General features: G+C 38.2%; 1 protein-coding gene across 1 annotated transcript in view; it reads right to left on the reverse strand.

Annotated features, from left to right (window-relative positions):
• Positions 1–18939, reverse strand: part of LOC108288037 (dynein heavy chain 5, axonemal-like) — a 126254-nt gene that overhangs the window by 48381 nt on the left and 58934 nt on the right. Inside the window, exons 17-21 of the mRNA XM_017506816.1 lie at positions 17838–17993; positions 16717–16899; positions 4335–4578; positions 3120–3234; positions 2428–2618 (exon numbers count right to left, since the gene is read on the reverse strand). Of these exons, the coding sequence (XP_017362305.1) occupies positions 2428–2618; positions 3120–3234; positions 4335–4578; positions 16717–16899; positions 17838–17993 (889 nt within the window). The remainder of the gene's footprint in view (positions 1–2427; positions 2619–3119; positions 3235–4334; positions 4579–16716; positions 16900–17837; positions 17994–18939) is intronic.

Raw genomic sequence — 18939 nt, forward strand, 5'->3', positions numbered from 1 at the left:
CACAGGGAGGGGAGCACTACACACTGGGGTCAGTTGGGGGGAAATAGGGGAGGGACGGTGGGGGGTGGGGAGCTGGGGAGAGATAGCAAGGGGAGAAGTGCCAGATGTAGGTGATTGGGAGGAAGGTAGCAAATCACACTGCCACGTGTGTACCTATGCAACAATTTTGCATGCTCTTCACATGTACCCCACAACCTAAAATGCAAGAAAATAAATAAATAGGGGGAAAAAAAAGAAGGTGACAAAGCCAACACATACTCTAAATCTCATCTTCCTAACTCTAAATCTTATGCTTGCTATCATCATGCCAAACTGTGATATGCTTCACAGTATTTCAACAAGAGCTGGACACTCTGTTCAAACTTATTTCCATGTGGAAATACAATTCATGCCTGAGTTGAGAATGTCAGGATCAACTATCCATTGAAAAGTTCCAGAAACTGGGGAATAGAATCACTGAGGCCAGAAATCAGTAACATATTAAGGCTTCACCAGAGAAGGCAACTCCTACGTCTACACATCTTTCTCTCCAGATACTCATCTGTCAATTATTCTGATTTAGGAAATTTGGAAAATAATATAGCTAAAGGCTAAGTGTTTAATGGTTAGAGAAAATTAAAGACAGAGAGAGATTGTCCATAACTTAACCATTTCTAAGTTCAAATCTAAACAGATGAGTCTTTGTTGCTACTATAAGATACACACACACACACACACACACACACACACACACACGAATATGAATATGTATATGAACCTGAAAATATATTTGCATACATATGACTATGGACCTGTACCCCCCACCAGGGCACAGGATGTGCATATATCCACATTTCTTCCCTACTGCTCCCCTAGGGGTCATCTGCAAGTTCCCCTACAAATCTACTCTCCATGTTAACCATGAAAATCCCCTGCTAGATAAAATTATGTTTCATCTTTAAAGACTTGGTTTAGAAACACATACCAGATAAATCTATTTAGTCCCTGGCATCATTTTCATAGTGTTATGGGATGAATATTGTGTCTTCCCAAAACTCCTATGTTGAAACTCTATATCTCAATTCTGATGGTCCTGGGAGAAGAGCCACTGGAGCATAATTATGATGAGATGAGGTCATGAAGGTGGAGCCCTTAGGAATGGAATTAGTGCCCTTATAATAGTCACTAGAGAACTTGCTTCCTCTTCTCTGCTCCACAGCATGTGAGGATGCAATGAGAAGACAGTTGTCTACAAGCCAGAAGAGGCTCCTCCCTAGAACCCACTGTGCTGCACCCTGATCTGGGACTTCCAACTTCTAGATCTGTGAAAAATAAATGTCTGTTGTTTATAAGCCACCTAGTCTATAGTAACTTCTTACAGCAGTGAGAACTAAGACACACTGTTACTCTAAATATTTTTTTCAAGTCATTCAAGAATGTGACAGTCAATTTATGTTTTCCAGCCTTCCACTGGGCTGTTTCGTTCGAATGGCCCAAGGGACCTGGCTGTGAGCAATACTTCAGCAGATGCAGAATCAATCATGCACAGGATGGGCTGCACAGTGTCCTCACCCGCTTCACTCATCACCCGGTCATTTTGTTTTATTTGCATCACACCAGCCTCACTCCACCAGAGGCCCTGATGCCATTCTTTCTGCTTCAGCCCTCTTCCCCTAAATGTCTCCATGGCCAGCACCGCCTGCTCTGTCAGGTCCTTGCCTACCTACCAACCTCTTAGGCATGCCACCCCATTAAATGTCCCATTGAATACCCCACTTAAACCTTGATGCTTCTCCCACCTCACTCATATATTCTGTAACTTCCCACCCCTCTCATCCTGCTCTGTTTTCCACAGGACTTACTATCTTCCCACTCATTATAAAGTTCCTTTTATTTTTTGAGGTAGAGTCTCACTGTCACCCAGGCTGGAGTGCAGTGGCACAATCTTGGCTCTCTGCAACCTCTGCCTCCTGGGTTCAAGCGATTCTCCTGCCTCAGCCTCCTGAGTAGCTGGGACTACAGGCGCATGACACCACACCCAGCTAATTTTTTGTATTTTTTTTTTTTTAGCAGAGACAGGGTTTCACCATATTGGCCAGGCTGGTCTCAAACTCCTTTCCCCACCTCATCATCCTCCTGCCTCGACCTCCCAAAGTGCTGGGATTGCAGGCGTGAGCCACCACACCAGGCCAGCCTCCCTAAATCTATATATGCTTTTCAAGGGCTTTTGTTCACTGACATGTCCCAATACCTATTCCATGCCCAGGTATACATTAGGTCTTCAATAGATAGCTATCACTCAAGAAAAGAACAAATAAAATATCTCACTCAAATGCAAATTTACATAATGCCAGGAAATTGCTGTAACCAAAATATGTTCTACTAAGGGCTTTCACAGTAACTCCTCCATCTGTACCTGTGTGCTATCGTCTCTACTGTGATATTGACCTTTAATAAGAGTGAGAAACTCTTCATGCTTGACCCGGTCCCTCTGGATGTCGATCTTTAGGGTAAGCAACAAGGTGAACAGGAACTTGTGCTCCTCATACAGCCCTCGGGCAGCATACTTATAAACCTCATAGGTCACGTGCTCGATGACATTAGCAATCCTCTTGCTTGTAATTGGGTTCTTGACGGACCTGGTGAAGAGAACATTTAAATCAGGCTTATCCCACTGCCCTTTTCAATTCTCTGTAAAAACAATTGTCTTTAATGGAAAATAAGTAACCTTGGAGGAAGAATTCTTATTTTTACACAAGAGTAAGCCTCCTAAATCTAAAATAACAAGCACTCTCTCAACATGAAATAACATAACAGAATCCTGAATGTTGTCTAAATCAATTCTACCTGCAGGGCATGATCACTCACAACAATATCTAGGGATTTTCTTGTTTAACAGAAATACATGAAGCCAAAGAAATCAAATCAATGGATAAATAGTTGATAGTGCTTTCTCTAGGCGTAAAATGACAAATGAGACAAATCAGAATGATTTGTTAGCACACTGGTAATTACGCTGATCTGAGATTTAAAAAAGAAAACGACTCTTACTAAGAAAGGAGAAGGAAGTTATAAATGTAATGTCATCATTTTAGTCCGCAGATATAGAATTCAGCTTGGCTTTCCTAGTACAGACGTACCTGGCTAAGGAAAGGTCAAATAAGCCCAGAAACTGGCGGAGTGAAGTCTGATACATCTCATTAACCAAGCGCATCTCGGTAATGAGGAAGTAGAGGATGCTGCCCCGTGTAGCCACTGGAAGACAAAGAGCAAGGTTGCATGTGCTACGAGAGAGGAAAATAAATGACCCGTGCAAAGGGATCAGCCTGAACTCTAAATGAAAACAGCAATCAGTGGCTGCCTACCAGATATGGGATACAAAGCAATACTCATTTGTTAACATATTTAGTTCTTATTTACAACATTTTGTAAGTAATTGGCTATTTGTATTTATTAAATGGTACTTCTCATTTTAGAATCTCTAGACCCCTGGTAAATATATTTTACTATTTTTACTATGGGTAGAAGACAACCAAAAGAATTTCAACTGATGTAGGTGATGGGGAGAAAGGCAGCAAATCACACTGCCACGTGTGTACCTATGCAACAATTTTGCATGTTATTCACATGTACCCCAAAACCTAAAATGCAATAAAATAAATAAATGGGAAAAAAAAAAAGAATTTCAAAGGTTCTGTATTTAATACCCAGGAAGTGAGGTAGCCATGAGGGACCTCATCGTCAAGTTCCGGGGAGAAGCATGCCTGACCTGGGCTTCCAGTCTGCAAAACAAGCCGTTGCAAAGATGATGCTTCTGCCTCTCTATCAATAAATGACACTTTGATTATTTTTTAAGAGGAATAATAAAATACTAAAAGATAGCCAACTGAATTATTTAGCAGGTTTCTCTTGTACAAGGCCATTTGCAAATTGGTGGCTGAGGATAAAAATCTCCCATGAGACCACAGAACTACCTTCCCAATACAAAGACTATACACAAAATACCAGCATAGTGTTACCAAATGATAAACAACTGGTGCACTAATTCCTCAGATTTCACTAATTTGTAGTCATCAGACTTTTTAAAATTCTCCTTCTTTACTTACTAACATCAAAATAAGTTCATGAGAACCTTAAAGGATTTACCAACTAACATGAATGACAAGTACCTAGGAATTTTATACCATTATGAAATGTTTTGACCTCCATTTTACTGAATATTTCCCAACAGAAATTCCACAAAACATCTCTACTTTGCATAATCATTTGGATAACTCCCTCACATCCTTCCATTTCTCTAATTCTCATTTCTCTCTCATTTTCCTGTGACATTTGCCTTTCATTGCCAAACTCACCAGGTCTGTATTCCTCCCGGGCTGAGTTAATTTGAACTTCTGTCTCAGCAGAAATTTCTAGTTTCTGTGTTACCTCCTCGGCTGTCCTTTTTGTGTTGCTCAGCACAACAATAAGACTCTCATCTTCTACCAGGGACCCCTGGGTACTTGTGAGGCGGTAAAGCAAGTTATCTTCCAGTTCCTTCATCCTTCTTTTGTTTGCGGTTACATCTTCCATCAGATGAGTTCTTTCTTTCTCCAATTCCTGTTAATTTTCATAAACATATTTTCTACTTCAATTAAAAACTCTTGTTGAGTATTCCTTAAGACGTTAACCTACATGGCTGCTTTCAAGCTCCTGTACTGTATTTATCATACTGCAGGAAATACGGACATCAAAAAAAGGAGAAGGGCCAGGCGCAGGGGTTCACGCCTGTCATCCCAGCACTTTGAGAAGCAGAGGCAGGTGGATCATTTGAGGTCAAAAATTCGAGACCAGCCTGGCCAACATGGTGAAACGCTGTCTCTACTAAAATACAAAAAAATTAGCTGGACATGGTGGTGCATATCTGTAGTCTCAGCACTTTGGGAGGCTGAGGCAGATGGATCATTTGAGGTCAGGAGTTTGAGACCAGGCTGGCCAATGTGGTGAAACCCCACCTCTATTAAAATACAAAAAAATTAGCTGGGCATGGTGGTGCATGCCTGTAGTACCAGCTGCTCGGGAAGCTGAGGCAAGAGAATCCCTTGAACCAGGGAGGCAGAAGTTGCAGTAAGCCAAGATCACGCCACTGCAGTCCAGCCTGGATGACAGAGTGAGACTCTGTCTAAAATAAAATTAAGAAATAAAATAAAATGTTGAAAGAAGGAGGAGGAGAAGTAACAGAGGAAGGAATAATAGGTGCCAAGCAACATGAAACCTACTAAAAACACTACCAGCATCCTTTTAATCAGCCACTTATTTTCTAAATTCAAATCAGTTTCAGGTGATTGTTGTGGTTATATTTAATATTATACATATAATCTTCTTTTGAAGGGGAAATATATTTGAAGACAAAGATATATATATATATATATATATATATATATATATATATCTGATTAAATAATTTACATCTCTCTACTTGCTTGAGAGAGTTCCATTATTTTTTAAATGTGGTTATTTCAAACTTGCTAATTGAAATAGTATCTAAGTCTTTGAAAAGCTACTTTCTGAAATCTCAGGCAAGCAACATAAGCTGCAACCACAAGCATGTTTAAACTGAAAAGTCTTCTTGGTCTGCTGTTCTCTCCAAGAGCAGGGAAGTTCTGCATCTTTTCTGAGGGAGCTTTGTAGACAGCTGGGAGAGTGAAGCCTTGGAAGAGTATTAACCTTATTGTCCATTTCTTCCTCTTGGCAGCTTGGAGAGGGAGAGACAGAGAAGAGAAAGAAGGAAAAGATGGAGCTGGTGGCAAGGGTGGAGGAAGGAGAAATAACCCATGACACTGAGCAAGCCACAGGAAGAGGAAGCCCGAAGGCAGGGGGACAAAAGACAAAATATGCTTCTGGAACCAAGTCAAATTATACATGGATATCAACTTGCTTTATGAGAGACTCTATATCTGTGAAGCTAAAGAAAAGAATCAAAATGGAAAGAACAATGAATAAATGGTATTTACAAATTTAAAATGAAATTTATGTATTAGAGAATTTATTTGAAAAGCTTCCTGGATTTGGAGTCCATTGACAATTTACCTATGTTTAACTGCATTTTTAATGTACAATTCATTATAAGCAACATATGGGGAAACTAGGGTTAAATGCAGGTGACAAACAGCAGAATCATAGGAAAGCAGTTTTGACAGTTCTGATTGGACTCAGTGCAGCTACCTGAACATACGGTACCAGGCTCAAATCTCTAGACCAGCTCCAGAAATGTACATTCTCAACTGGGTAGTCTAGATATGACTCAGTAGATGATATTGTTTGGCTCTGTGTCCCCACTGAAATCTCACCTTGAACTCTAATCCCCATAATCCCTTGTGTCAAGGCTGGGACCAGGTAGAGGTAATTGGGTCATGGGGGTGGTTCCCCCATGCTGTTCTCATAATAGTGACTGAGTTCTCACAAGATCTTGTGGTTTACAGCTGACATTTCCCCTGCTTGCAGTCACGCTGTCCTTCCACCCTGTGAAGAAGGTGCCTGCTTCTCCTTTGCCTTCTGCCATGATTGTAAGTTTCCTGAGGCCTCCCCAGCAGTGCAGAACTGTGAGTCAATAAAACCTCTTTCCTTTATAAATTACCCAGTCTCAGATATTTCTTCACAGCAGTGAGAGAACAGACTAATACAGTAGGTTTTGTATATTCTACTCCCTATTGAGAGAGCCAGAAATCTAAAGTAATGCAGTGATGAATCATAAGAAACTATTTAAGACATAATGGACTGCCCACTAATTAATTATGAAATTTATCTTTGTTATGATCCAGTATGCATACAAACATTGAGGGAAAGGAGAGGCCAGACCTAGCCCCAACCATCATTATTAACCATTATGCAAGTACTTCCCTTTAGTGGTTCTCACAATTATTCATTTTTAGTACTAGTTTATGCTTATGAGAAACTTATTCACATACTACTCCAGGAATTACATCTTTTTTAAACACTATCGCTATGCTGATAACTCCCAAGTTTATATCTCAGCTTCAGATCATACCTCCTTTCACTTGGACATCAAGAGATGTCTCCTACTTAGCACCATCAGCAAAACTAAATGCCTGCTCCTCCCTTCAAACCTGCTCAACCTCAGCCTTCCACAGTCCAGCAAATGGCAACATTATTCTTCCAGATGCTCTGGCCAAAACCTTTGTACCCTGCTTGGTCACTTTCTTTTTCTCAAATTCAACAACAAATTCATTGGCAAATCCTCTCTTCTCCACTTCAAACTTAGATTCAGAATCTAATCATTTCTCACTCCTTCCCCTATCAGCACCCTGGTGTAAACAATCATCACCTCTCCCCCATATTAGGAGATCTAAATAGGTCTCCCTAACCCCAGCTTTACCCCCCAGTCTACGCCCAGCCCAGCAGTCAGAATGATGCTACTAAAACATACTTTCTCTGTCAAAACTTTACAATGGCCAATCTTTCCACTCAGAATGAAAGGTAAAGACCTTACCAAAGCCTATAAGCTATCCCAAGCAGACCCCTCCTTCATTACTGCTGGGACCTCATTTCCTACTTTTCTCCCCTTTTTATTTTGTTGCAACCACATTTGCTATTTCCTGCATCAGCGTTTTTCAAACTTCAGTGCATTAGAATCATCTGGAAGGCTTGTGCTGTAGGCCTGGAGCAGCACCTGGGAATTTGCACTTCTAATCCCATGTGATGTGATGCTGATATTCCAGGAAACACACTTTGAGACTCACTGTCTTAAAGACACGAAGAACTCTCTTGCCTCAGGGCCTCTGCATTGGCTGCTGCTCTGTCCCTTCTGTTCTTCTTCCAAATAACTCACTCTCTTCCCTTATTCGTCTTCCTCAAATGTTACATTCTCAGTGAGGCCCACTGTGATCACCCTCTTTAAAATGCTAGCCCACCAGCTGACTCCCCAGCTCTCCTGCTCACCAATGTCTGTACTTTGTATGGCATTTACCATCTTCTAACATAATATATAACTTACTTATATATTATGCTCCAGGGATAGTTTGGTTTTTTAGTCTATTTTGTTCATTGATAAATTCCCCAATTATTGAAACAAAGCCTGGTACGTAGTAGGCACTCAATTAATAGTGCAGATTGAATAATTAAATTTGCATCTGTTTTCGAATTGATAAACTTAAACACACAGTGAACTGGAGAATCTAGTCTTTGTGCCAGAAATACAGATGTGGAAATGCTCACTCTGAAAACCATGATGTTAAAAAAAAAAAAAAAGAAAGAAAGAAAGGATGTGTAGACAAAATTGCATGAAGGCAAACAGCAAACACTACTGGCCACAGCTTCTTATTTCAGCCAGTTAATCACCACTGATTGAATGGGTATAGGGGGTAGAACCCCACCAGACTCTCAACTCACCCTCAGAGCACAGTGAATCAGGTCTGGGGACATTCTAGGAAAGGAAGAATTCCCTCTTTAAGCCAAACAAAAGTTCAGAATTCATTTCAATTCTTAATGCTTTAAGATGTAGCAACTCAAGCAAAACTTGCTCTTATCAGCTTTGTTTCCATCTGTTATCTGGTTACATATGAAAGCTCCCTTAGTGGTTATTTCAATTCATTGATTCACTAGATAAGAATTTCAAATTTCAGAAAATGTAGAAATTAGTACAAACAAGTGACATTTAATTGCTGCTATAAAATTCATTTCCATAAGCAGTTATAATAAAAGCCCTCTCACAATATGGTTATACTTGGAAATAAAAGTGATAATGAAAATTCAAACAATTTTTATTGCCATATTTATAAATTTCACACACTATCACTATCATTTCTGACTTCCTATAGGTGAGCACTTAAAGGTCTTCACCTGAAGACATGTAAGGGAAGAAATGTAAAGCGGTAGAAAGAGTGATGGCTTTGACATCAGGGAGACATACATTTGAATCACAGCTCTAAAAACCCATCAGCTACATGACATTTGCCATGTTTTAAAACTCTGCAAGCCTCAGTATTTTCATCCACAAAATGTACATAGAAACCGCTCAGAGGATGATGGTGAGGAAGCATGATAATGCTTATTACAAAAATAAGTAGTCTGAATAATCAAGTTGAAATGTGGCACAAAGTAAATGATAAATGATACTTTTGATTTTCACATATTATCATAAAATTGCATAATAAAGTAGCTGAAAACGGATAAGAAAGGAGAACTTAGGCGGCTAAGGATAAATGCTTTTGTGTCAACTGGGAATGAGAACAAGTACTATCACATTCAAAAGCAGCACCAAGTCTTATCAACCCTTCCTGCACAAAAACCTTTATATTTGCCCATTTTTTCAACCACATATCCATTGCCCTACTTGAGAATTTACTTGTCATTCATGGACTACTCTACCAAAACTGGTCTTCCTAATGACCCTTTTCTGTTCTTGGTCACTTAGGAGATCTCCCTAACCTATTTTGAAAGGTCCAAAATTCTCAATATAGTTGGCAAAACCTGTCACAGCCTACATTTCTATATCTTCTCTCTACCTGACAACTATGGAATTGAAGTTAAAATCAGACTTCTAAAATCAGACCTCCACATTGCTTATGAAGCAAATATTAATAACAGAAACACTGTTAGTAACGATGTATACAATGAGTGGCAAATCATTCCATTTCTGATTAAAAAATAGTAAATAAAAAGATTGGACATTATTGAGGTGGCTGTGGTCAATTTAATATCACTGTTAACAAATTTGTCAATTAAAGTAATTGCCTATATTCCCAAAGGATTAAAATAAAACTAAGAAGCACATTTCTCCAAAGTTTGAAACTGATGGAAATAAAATAAACTATGTAAATAGGATAATTTAAAGTAACTATCTGGAATCCCAAAAGCAATCTGTATATTAAATAGAAGCAAGTGGCTAAATACTTGGGCACTAGAAAATTATTGGCAAAAGAAAGATTATCTGAGAAAAAAATAGAACAATTGTTGCTTGCTTTTCATTCAAGATTAAAAGATTGGAAACCTACCTAGGGATATGGTGATTGGTATATTTTCATTTACATGGCTGATTTAAACATATTTGTATTAAACTATTACTTTCATTCCACCAATTCATAAGAAGAAGATAAGACTTTTTCAGATTAACACGATAGAGTAAATTAATCAAAATAATTTTGATAAGTCTTTTTCCCACCAAAGGGATTATCTCATAACAGGCAGACAGATAGATAAAAGAGAAAGATTTCTGCTAAGTATTCTATATAAATTCTAAAGCTACAATGTAAAATTCTTACATAAACTGTGATATGCTTATTTTTTGAAACATATTCCAAAGGGAATTTTAAAAATACAAAATTGATCAAAAGTCTAAAAATAAGACCTGAAACTATAAAACTACTAGAAGAAAACATAAAGGAAATGCTTCAGGACATTGGTCTGGGAAAAGATTCTATGAATAAAACCTCAAGGCCGGGCGCGGTGGCTCAAGCCTATAATCCCAGCACTTTGGGAGGCCGAGGCAGGTGGATCATGAGGTCAAGAGATCGAGACCATCCTGGTCAACATGGTGAAACCCCGTCTCTACTAAAAATACAAAACATTAGCTGGGCATAGTGGTGCGTGCCTGTAATCCCAGCTACTCAGGAGGCTGAGGCAGGAGAATTGCCTGAACCCAGGAGGCGGAGGTTGCGGTGAGCCGAGATCGCACCGTTGCACTCCAGCCTGGGTAACATGAGTGAAACTCCATCTCAAAAAAAAAAAAAAAAACCTCAAAAGCATAGGCAACAAAATCCAAAATAAACAAATGGGGCTATATCAAAAAGCGTCTGAACAGCAAGGGAAACAATCAACAGAGTGAAAAGATCACTTACAAAATGGAAGCAAATAGTTACAAACTATTTATCTAGGAGGGGATTAATATCTAGAACATACAAAGAACTCAAACATCTCAACAGAAAAAAAAAAATTTGATTAAAAAATAGGTAAATTATCTTAACAGATATGTTTCAAAAGAAGACATAAAAATGGCCAAAAAATGTATGAAAAAATTCTCAACATTACTAATCATCAGGGAGATGCAAACTAAAACCACAATGACATATCATCTCACCCCAGCTGGGCTGGCTATTATCAAAAAGTCAAAAAATAACAAATGCTATGAGGATGAAGAGGAAAGGGAACTGTTAAACACTGCGGGTGGGAATGTAAACTAATATAACCACTGTGAAGAACAGTATGGAAGTTCCTCAAAAAACTATACATACATTGAAACAAATAGAACTACCATATGATTCATCAATCCCACTACTGGGTATTTACTCAAGGGAAAGGAAATCAGTATATCAAAGACATGTGTGCACCCCCATGTTTACTATAGTACTATTCACAATTGACAAGATACAAAATTAATCTAGGTGCCTAACAACAGATGAATGGATGAAGAAAATGTGGTATACATACACAATGGAATACTACTCAGCAATAAAAAAAGAATAAAATCCTGTCATTCGCAGCACCATAGATGGAACTGGAGGTCATTATATTAAGCAAAATAAGCTAGGAACAGAAAGTCAAACACTATATATCCTCACTCATATGTATAAGCTTAAAAAAAATGTTGATCTCATAGAAGTGAAAAGTAGAACAGAGGATATTAGAGGCTGGAAAGTGTCAGGGGAGGGGTGGGGGAGGGGAGATTTGTTAAGATACAAAATTACAGCTAGATAGGATGAATAAGTTATAGTGTTTTACAGCATTGTAAGATGACTGCACTTAACAATTAATATATTATATAATTTCAAATAGTTCAAATGAGAATATTGGATGTTCCCAACATAGACAAATGATAAATGTTTGAGATGATGGATATGCTAATTACCCCAATCTGATCACTATACATTATAATTTGGAAACATCATTATGTACCCCATAAACATGCATAATTACTATTTGTTAATTAAAAATAAAATAAAAATTTACATGTACAGGGTGGTTTGATAAAATTTCATGTACATAGCATTTGTTAATTAAATGATTTTTTAAGTAGTTTAACAAAGAAGCAAATGAAAACTAAACATTTTTATATCTAAACTGCATTTATAACCAAATTTTTGAAATCAGTAAAAGAAAAATGGCAGCCAGTCAGAGTTTTCATTTTTAAAGGTATCATTCAAGCTCTATTACCAAATATTATTTCTTTTTTGTACTTTTCATGAGTAATTAAAATAGAAAGATTAAACAAGAGAACTCAGAAAAATATTTCTTTTTCCTCCACCACCAGTGAGCTGGTGTTAATGATGTCTGTTTAATGTCCTTCTTTTTTTTTTAATTGCATTTAAGGTTTTGGGGTACATGTGAAGAACATGCAAGATTGTTGCATAGGTACATACATGGCAGTGTGATTTGCTGCCTTCCTCCCCTTCACCTATATCTGGCATTTCTCACCATGTTATCTCTCCCTAACTCCCTACCCCCCACTGTTCCTCCCCCACTGCCCCCAACAGACCCCAGTGTGTAGTGCTCCCCTCCCTGTGTCCATATGTTCTCATTGTTCAACACCCGCCTATGAGTAAGAACATGCAGTGTTTGATTTTCTGCTCTTGTGTCAGTTTGCTGAGAATGATGGTTTCCAGGTTCATCCACGTCCCTATAAGGGACACGAACTCATCGTTTTTGATGGCTGCATAATATTCCATGGTGTATATGTGCCACATTTTCCCTGTCCAGTCTATCATTGATGGGCATTTTGGTTGGTTCCAGGTCTTTGCTATTGTAAAACGTGCTATAATGAACATTCATGTGCATGTGTCAACATATCTACAGCCATCCGATCTTTGACAAACCTGAGAAAAACAAGCAATGGGGAAAGGATTCCCTGTTTAATAAATGGTGTTGGGAAAACTGACTAGTCATGTTCAGAAAGCAGAAACAGGATTCCTTCCTGACGCCTTACACTAAAATTAACTCCAGATGGATTAAAGACTTAAACATAAGACCTAACACCATAAAAACCCTAGAAGAAAATCCAGGCAAAACCACTCAGAACATAGGCGTAGGCAAGGACTTCATGACCAAAACGCCAAAAGCATTGGTGACAAAAGCCAAAATAGACAAATGGGACCTAATCAAACTCCACAGCTTCTTCATGGCAAAAGAAACAGTCATTAGAGTGAATCGGCAACCAACAGAATGGGAAAAAATTTTTGCAGTCTACCCATCTGACAATGGGCTGATATCCAGAATTTACAAAGAACTAAAACAGATTTACAAGAAAAAAACAAACCCATTCAAAAGTGGGCAAAGGATATGAACAGACACTTTACAAAAGAAGACATACATGAGGCCAACAAACATATGAAAAAATGCTCATCATCACTGGTCATCAGAGAAATGCAAATCAAAACTACATTGAGATACCATCTCAAACCAGTTAGAATGGCGATCATTAAAAAATCTAGAGACAACAGATGCTGGAGAGGATGTGGAGAAATAGGAACACTTTTGCACTGTTGGTGGGAGTGTAAATTAGTTCAACCATTGTGGAAGACAGTGTGGCGATTCCTTAAGGACCTAGAAATAGAAATTCCATTTGACCCAGCAATCCCATTAATGGGTATATATCCAAAGGATTATAAATCGTTCTACTACAATGTCCTTCTTAAATTACTTACCACGTCAATTTCACCAAGTTCAGGCACTTGTACCTCAAAAGGAAATCACATACCTGTTTGCTCATCCAGAATTCTGAACAATGATGATCCCTGAGGCCTTGTATTATGTGACCAGTAGGAGCTGTTCATCAAAACTGGCATTTTTCTCCCAATAGAACATAGATTTTTTTAAGTTTCTATCTTATTTTCTATTATCAAAGTGAGAGTAAGCCTAAGAGATTTGGTTTCTATAAAGGAAGGTTGTTGGAGGCCTACTGGTTTTAAAATGGTCTAGATACATCACCTTCTGGTAATAACAGCAGAATGTCCAAATCTACTCACAGGTACATTAGATAAACAATTGGATATAGCCTTGATCTGAATATGAACAGCACATGCATTTAAAATGACTGTCTTGAAGCACACAGAAAATACAAACTCTGTTAAAAATCACGCTTCCTTTATTTCATACACTCTAAGGTTTCTATGTGTTTCTGAAGCAAACAAACCTGAAGGTCTAGCAGGTGTGTAACTAAGCATTCATGACCGATTATGTGTGATAATAAGGTCCCTCACTGCCCCTGTATCCCTAGGACATAGAACGGATGATGAATTTTTGGAGTCAAAGATTTGTCTTTTCCTTGCATGATCAATTCAGAGCCTCCTTTCACAAGAAGAATCAACAAACCTATGAGTCATGACTCATCCCCTTTGAAGAGACTCAGCCTTTGTTTCAGCTCCACATTTCTCAGATAGTTTCTGACATCAACTTCCTATTCGGCATAGGATATCCTATCCCTTCCTATGTGTAGTTCTACTAGCATCAACAGCCCTCCTGAAATCAATAACATTTCAAATTGTTATTTTATATTCATAATCACCGAAGAAGTAGTTATATCAAGTCACTTCAGTGACTGCGTCACTGAAGTCAAAGGAATAATTTGAACTTTAAAACATTGATATATATCTGTGCTCATAAGGCACAGACATAAGACTCTTTTTGATTGAGTAACTAGACTGTAGGAAATAACCCAAAAGCACCAGGCATCAACTCAGACCCATCTGTACCACCCAGATTGAGAAGATCCAGCAATGTCAGCACATTGAGGACTATGCTGAGAAGTGAAGAAGATGCAAGAGTAAAAGCCCCTTTGAATAAGCATGCTACTGAAATTCCATCAAAATTAAATCCAGCAGCTCACTTCTTCTATCACAAGACCTCACTTTGGGAACAAAATAAATAAAGGTTAGGTGTTATAATGTGGTTCACATTATAAAAGAAAACGAGTGTCTGCTATTATGAAAGAAAAAATGAATGTCGCATTCTTCTGGCTAATCATTTTGGAAGAATTATTTCCTGTGAGCCCAGAACAGATTCTGATAATGAGATGATATTAAAGGAGTAATTTTCTCAAGGCACTCAGTTTTTCCTGAGAAGTAAGAGAAAGCCTGGTCCTGCAACCATACTGGATTTTCAAGGCTACTCCAAGTATTTTCAAATGAGCTTGACAAGCTCCTCATTTCATCTTAAACCTCTGCTACAACAATTAAGGCTCAGTGATGGGTTTATTTTTGTTTTTGTTGTTGCTGTTGCTGTTGCTGTGTTTCACTGCACTCCAGGTCTGTCAGGTCAAATTATTTGTTCCAAGGAGACTGCATTCATCTCAGTTGAATATAAGAAAACCAAGGACAAGAATATTATTCAAACTGCCATCAGGGCCCCTTCTCTCCATGAAGCCAAGGCTGCATGTGGAAGGAGAGTCTCAAATACCAGTGACAGAGGTGGCCCAAAAGACCCTCAGGAACTCCCACTTGCTCAAGGTCACATGCTATTGCTCAAGAATCCCAGTCCTGCCTGAAGTAATTATATGACAATGCTAAATTTCCTCAACCACCTCTATTGAGATTTAACTCAGGACTCAAAACCTAAGCAAGTACATATTTTGAAGGCTGATATAACCACAGTGGCAACTCAGGGGCAGGAATCAGAATCAGAATCTGCCTTTCTGAGATCACCCAACCATGCAAATTTATGAAGCTGGATTAAATGTTCCTAATGCAACTCCTAACTTTATGACTCTGTGATTCATGTGCTATAAATTAAAAAGAATGTTCAGAAAAAAGGAAGGGAGAGAGGAGAGGAGGAAGTGGGGAAGAAAGAGAAGTGTGGTAGGGCTCAGAAGGGCAAGGACCATACAACACACAGAAAAGGTACAGAAAAGGGGAAGGACAGACCCGAAGACTTTGCTGACTGTATTAAAGTAAATAAATCTTCAGGTCAGCAAAGAAGTTGCCATCAAGTTAACTAAACTCCTCGTTATTATTGAACCCAGGAGCAAATCAATAGCAACCTTAAGAGTTCGTGCAGTTTCGCCATAACTGTCCCATTAAAATCTTCCATGTTTCTTTGCTGAAGCCTCACATATTTCCTGGAGGAAATGCTCACTCAAAAGAAGGAAGTTTACAAATGCATGGCCATTTTTCATTGAGCGTTAAGTTATCCCACAAAACAGAAGGAAAGAAGGCAGACACGGAGTAACATTTCATTAGCATTGTTAAGTCAGTGGCCCTCAGAAGTTAGAGTGAAACTCAGGTGTCACAAACTTCTGTCTTCTCACATCAGACCCCGGCAGGACATACTGCAGAGCTCTCCTAGATCGTAAATGAGAACTGACAATGTTTGTTATGAGTACAAAGTTTTAATTTGATATTCTAAAGACATAATAATAAATCAAATGAAAGAAAAACCTAGATGTGTACTAGAAAATTAAAAGTCAACAAGTGAGTAGAATTCGTAATAGAACACACTTTTCAGAAAAATAAAGCAATTTAGGACTAAAATAATGATGCCGAAGATGAGACTGATTCCTCCTGGTTTCATCATCAGTCTGTATAAAGGCAATCAATGACATATATAACTTATGAGACATATGTGAAACATATGGGTAGATGATTGGTTAATAATTTCTTTTAGGAAAAAAAGAAGACACTTGAAGATTAATGGAAAAAACCACAGGGAATAAAAGGAGAGAAACAGTTCTATTACAACTGTTATTATCTTGTTTTTGCCAATGAAATACGACATAAAGCAAAACAGAAGGGAAAGGAGCCACACTTCACTCACCTGCTTCTCTGTGAGAATGACCCTCCCCAGTAACTGGTCTTCTAGACCTTTCATGGTGACAGTGAAGTCAATGATGGACGTACGAGCACTTATCTCAGGGGTGTAGACTGGGTTAGGCAGCTTGGTGGTAATGTAGAGTCTAAAGCCATCCATCACATCTACTTCCTTGTCACCAATTTTCACCTTTTTTATAAAAAAAATTTTAAGTAATAAAATAGAGATATACCTTACTGTGTCTTTTTTGTATCAGATCAAGTGCTGTTTTAAACAATTACGTAATTTGAGATCGTTCATATACTAAAAAAGAAATGGTCATGAGGCATCTGCACAGCTTCAGACAAGTAGGATGAAAAGAAGGAAACAAAGAAGGATGGAAGAAAGAAACATATATATATATATATATATATGTATATATATATATATACACACACACATATATATATATACATATATATATATATATACACACACACACATATATATAATTAACTGAATATAGAATTTAACACCAAAATTGTTGTGGATGCATTGCAGGAGAGAGATGGATCTTTTACTCAATATTCAGTTCAGAGGCTGAGACTGATGATGCCATACATATACCAAAAGAGGAAAAAAAGGCTTATTACTCACATAGAGAGATTTTGGGACAGGTCAGAGTAGGTTCCCAAGCAGGTTCCAAAAACCGGCTTGAGAGAGCGGGGAGGCACAGCTGCTCTAGGGCTTTGTGATATTTTGTGGGTAGAGCTGGGGTGAGGGATCCCATACATAGATGTGGACAGGGGATTGCATTGTTTGAATTATCAACAGGTGCCAAAGGAGGGGCACCCAGATTTTATCAGCTTGCCCAGATGTGAGTGGGGTGGAACGGGAGGGGGGCATGGAGAAGCTTCAAAGCTGTGAGCATCAAGACATAGTCAGATCCCTTTTCACATTACAAAAGTGAAATCAATATTCTTAAAAGGATATTTTAATCCAAAGTCAAGAAGCATAGAAAAGAAAAACAAACTTTTCCCACTGACTCAAATTTAAGCTGTTGCCAACTGAGAGAATCCTATCTTGTGTCACATTGCCTTGGCCTCATGTAAGTATTCTGCACGTCGTCATCCACAGTTTTAACCTACCTTAAAGATGGACCCAGTTTTAATGAAGTTTCTTTCCAAAATATTATCGAGTGCTGGATCTAGTTCCTCCCCAACATCTTCGATAAGCAAGGGCCTTCCAAGAGAAAGGCTGTCCTCCAGGTGGTTTCTAAAGTACTTGTGATTTAAAGATGTGATCTAGGAACGAATCACAAGGTTGCTATTGACAGACATTAACATGAAACAACGCACAGGGATAACTGTTTTCAAATGAAGCTAAAGCATTCTACTGCATGAGGCAAATAAAATTGAGCATCCAAAATGTTCCAAAACACAAAACTTTTTGAGAGTCCACATAAGCCACAGTGGAAAATTCCACACCTGACCCCTATGCTTTCTGATGGTTGAATGTATACAAACTTTGTTTCATGCATAAAATTATTTAAAATGTTGTATAAAATTACCTTCACGTATATGAATAAGGTGTATGTGTATATGAAACATAAATGAATTTCATGTTCTGACGTGGGTCCCATTCTCAAGTTATCTCATTATGTATATGCAAATATTCCAAAATCTAAAAAAAATCTAAAATCTGACACACTTCTAATCCCAAGTATTTAGTTTGATAAAGGGCTTTCAACTTGTCCAGAAGTTTTTAGAGATCCTCGACTTTGAAATGCATACTTGGTGAAAGTGTAAAGAAGCTTAAACTGTTTCCATCGTTTTTTGGCAAACCATCATTTTGTTTTATTGGGAAGTACGTAACGGCCTTGTGTGGAAATGTTTTTTCTTCACCACTACCATTTTTGTGACAAATAACAATGCAATAATTAGGAAATATTCACCCAAAGTGCTGCACAATTTGTGTGATACAGCTCTGCTGTTCTCTATTTATCAAAGAGAGCCCTGGACCTTAACAGAATAGTCTGAAACCATTGAAAGATGGCATTGGTAGAGATCAACACGAATGCAAGTAATATAATATAAAGATCTTTAAAATATAATATAAATAATATAAAGATCTTTTCTAACACAGTTTTAGAAAAGATCTTTATATTAGATTTCAGCTTGCTCTACCTAGGATTACAAAAACATCTCAGCTGGGCATGGTGGCTCACGCCTATAATCCCAGCACTTTGGG

This window comes from Cebus imitator, unplaced genomic scaffold (assembly GCF_001604975.1).
Source record: "Cebus imitator isolate Cc_AM_T3 unplaced genomic scaffold, Cebus_imitator-1.0 Scaffold360, whole genome shotgun sequence".
Taxonomy (NCBI): Eukaryota; Metazoa; Chordata; class Mammalia; order Primates; family Cebidae; genus Cebus; species Cebus imitator.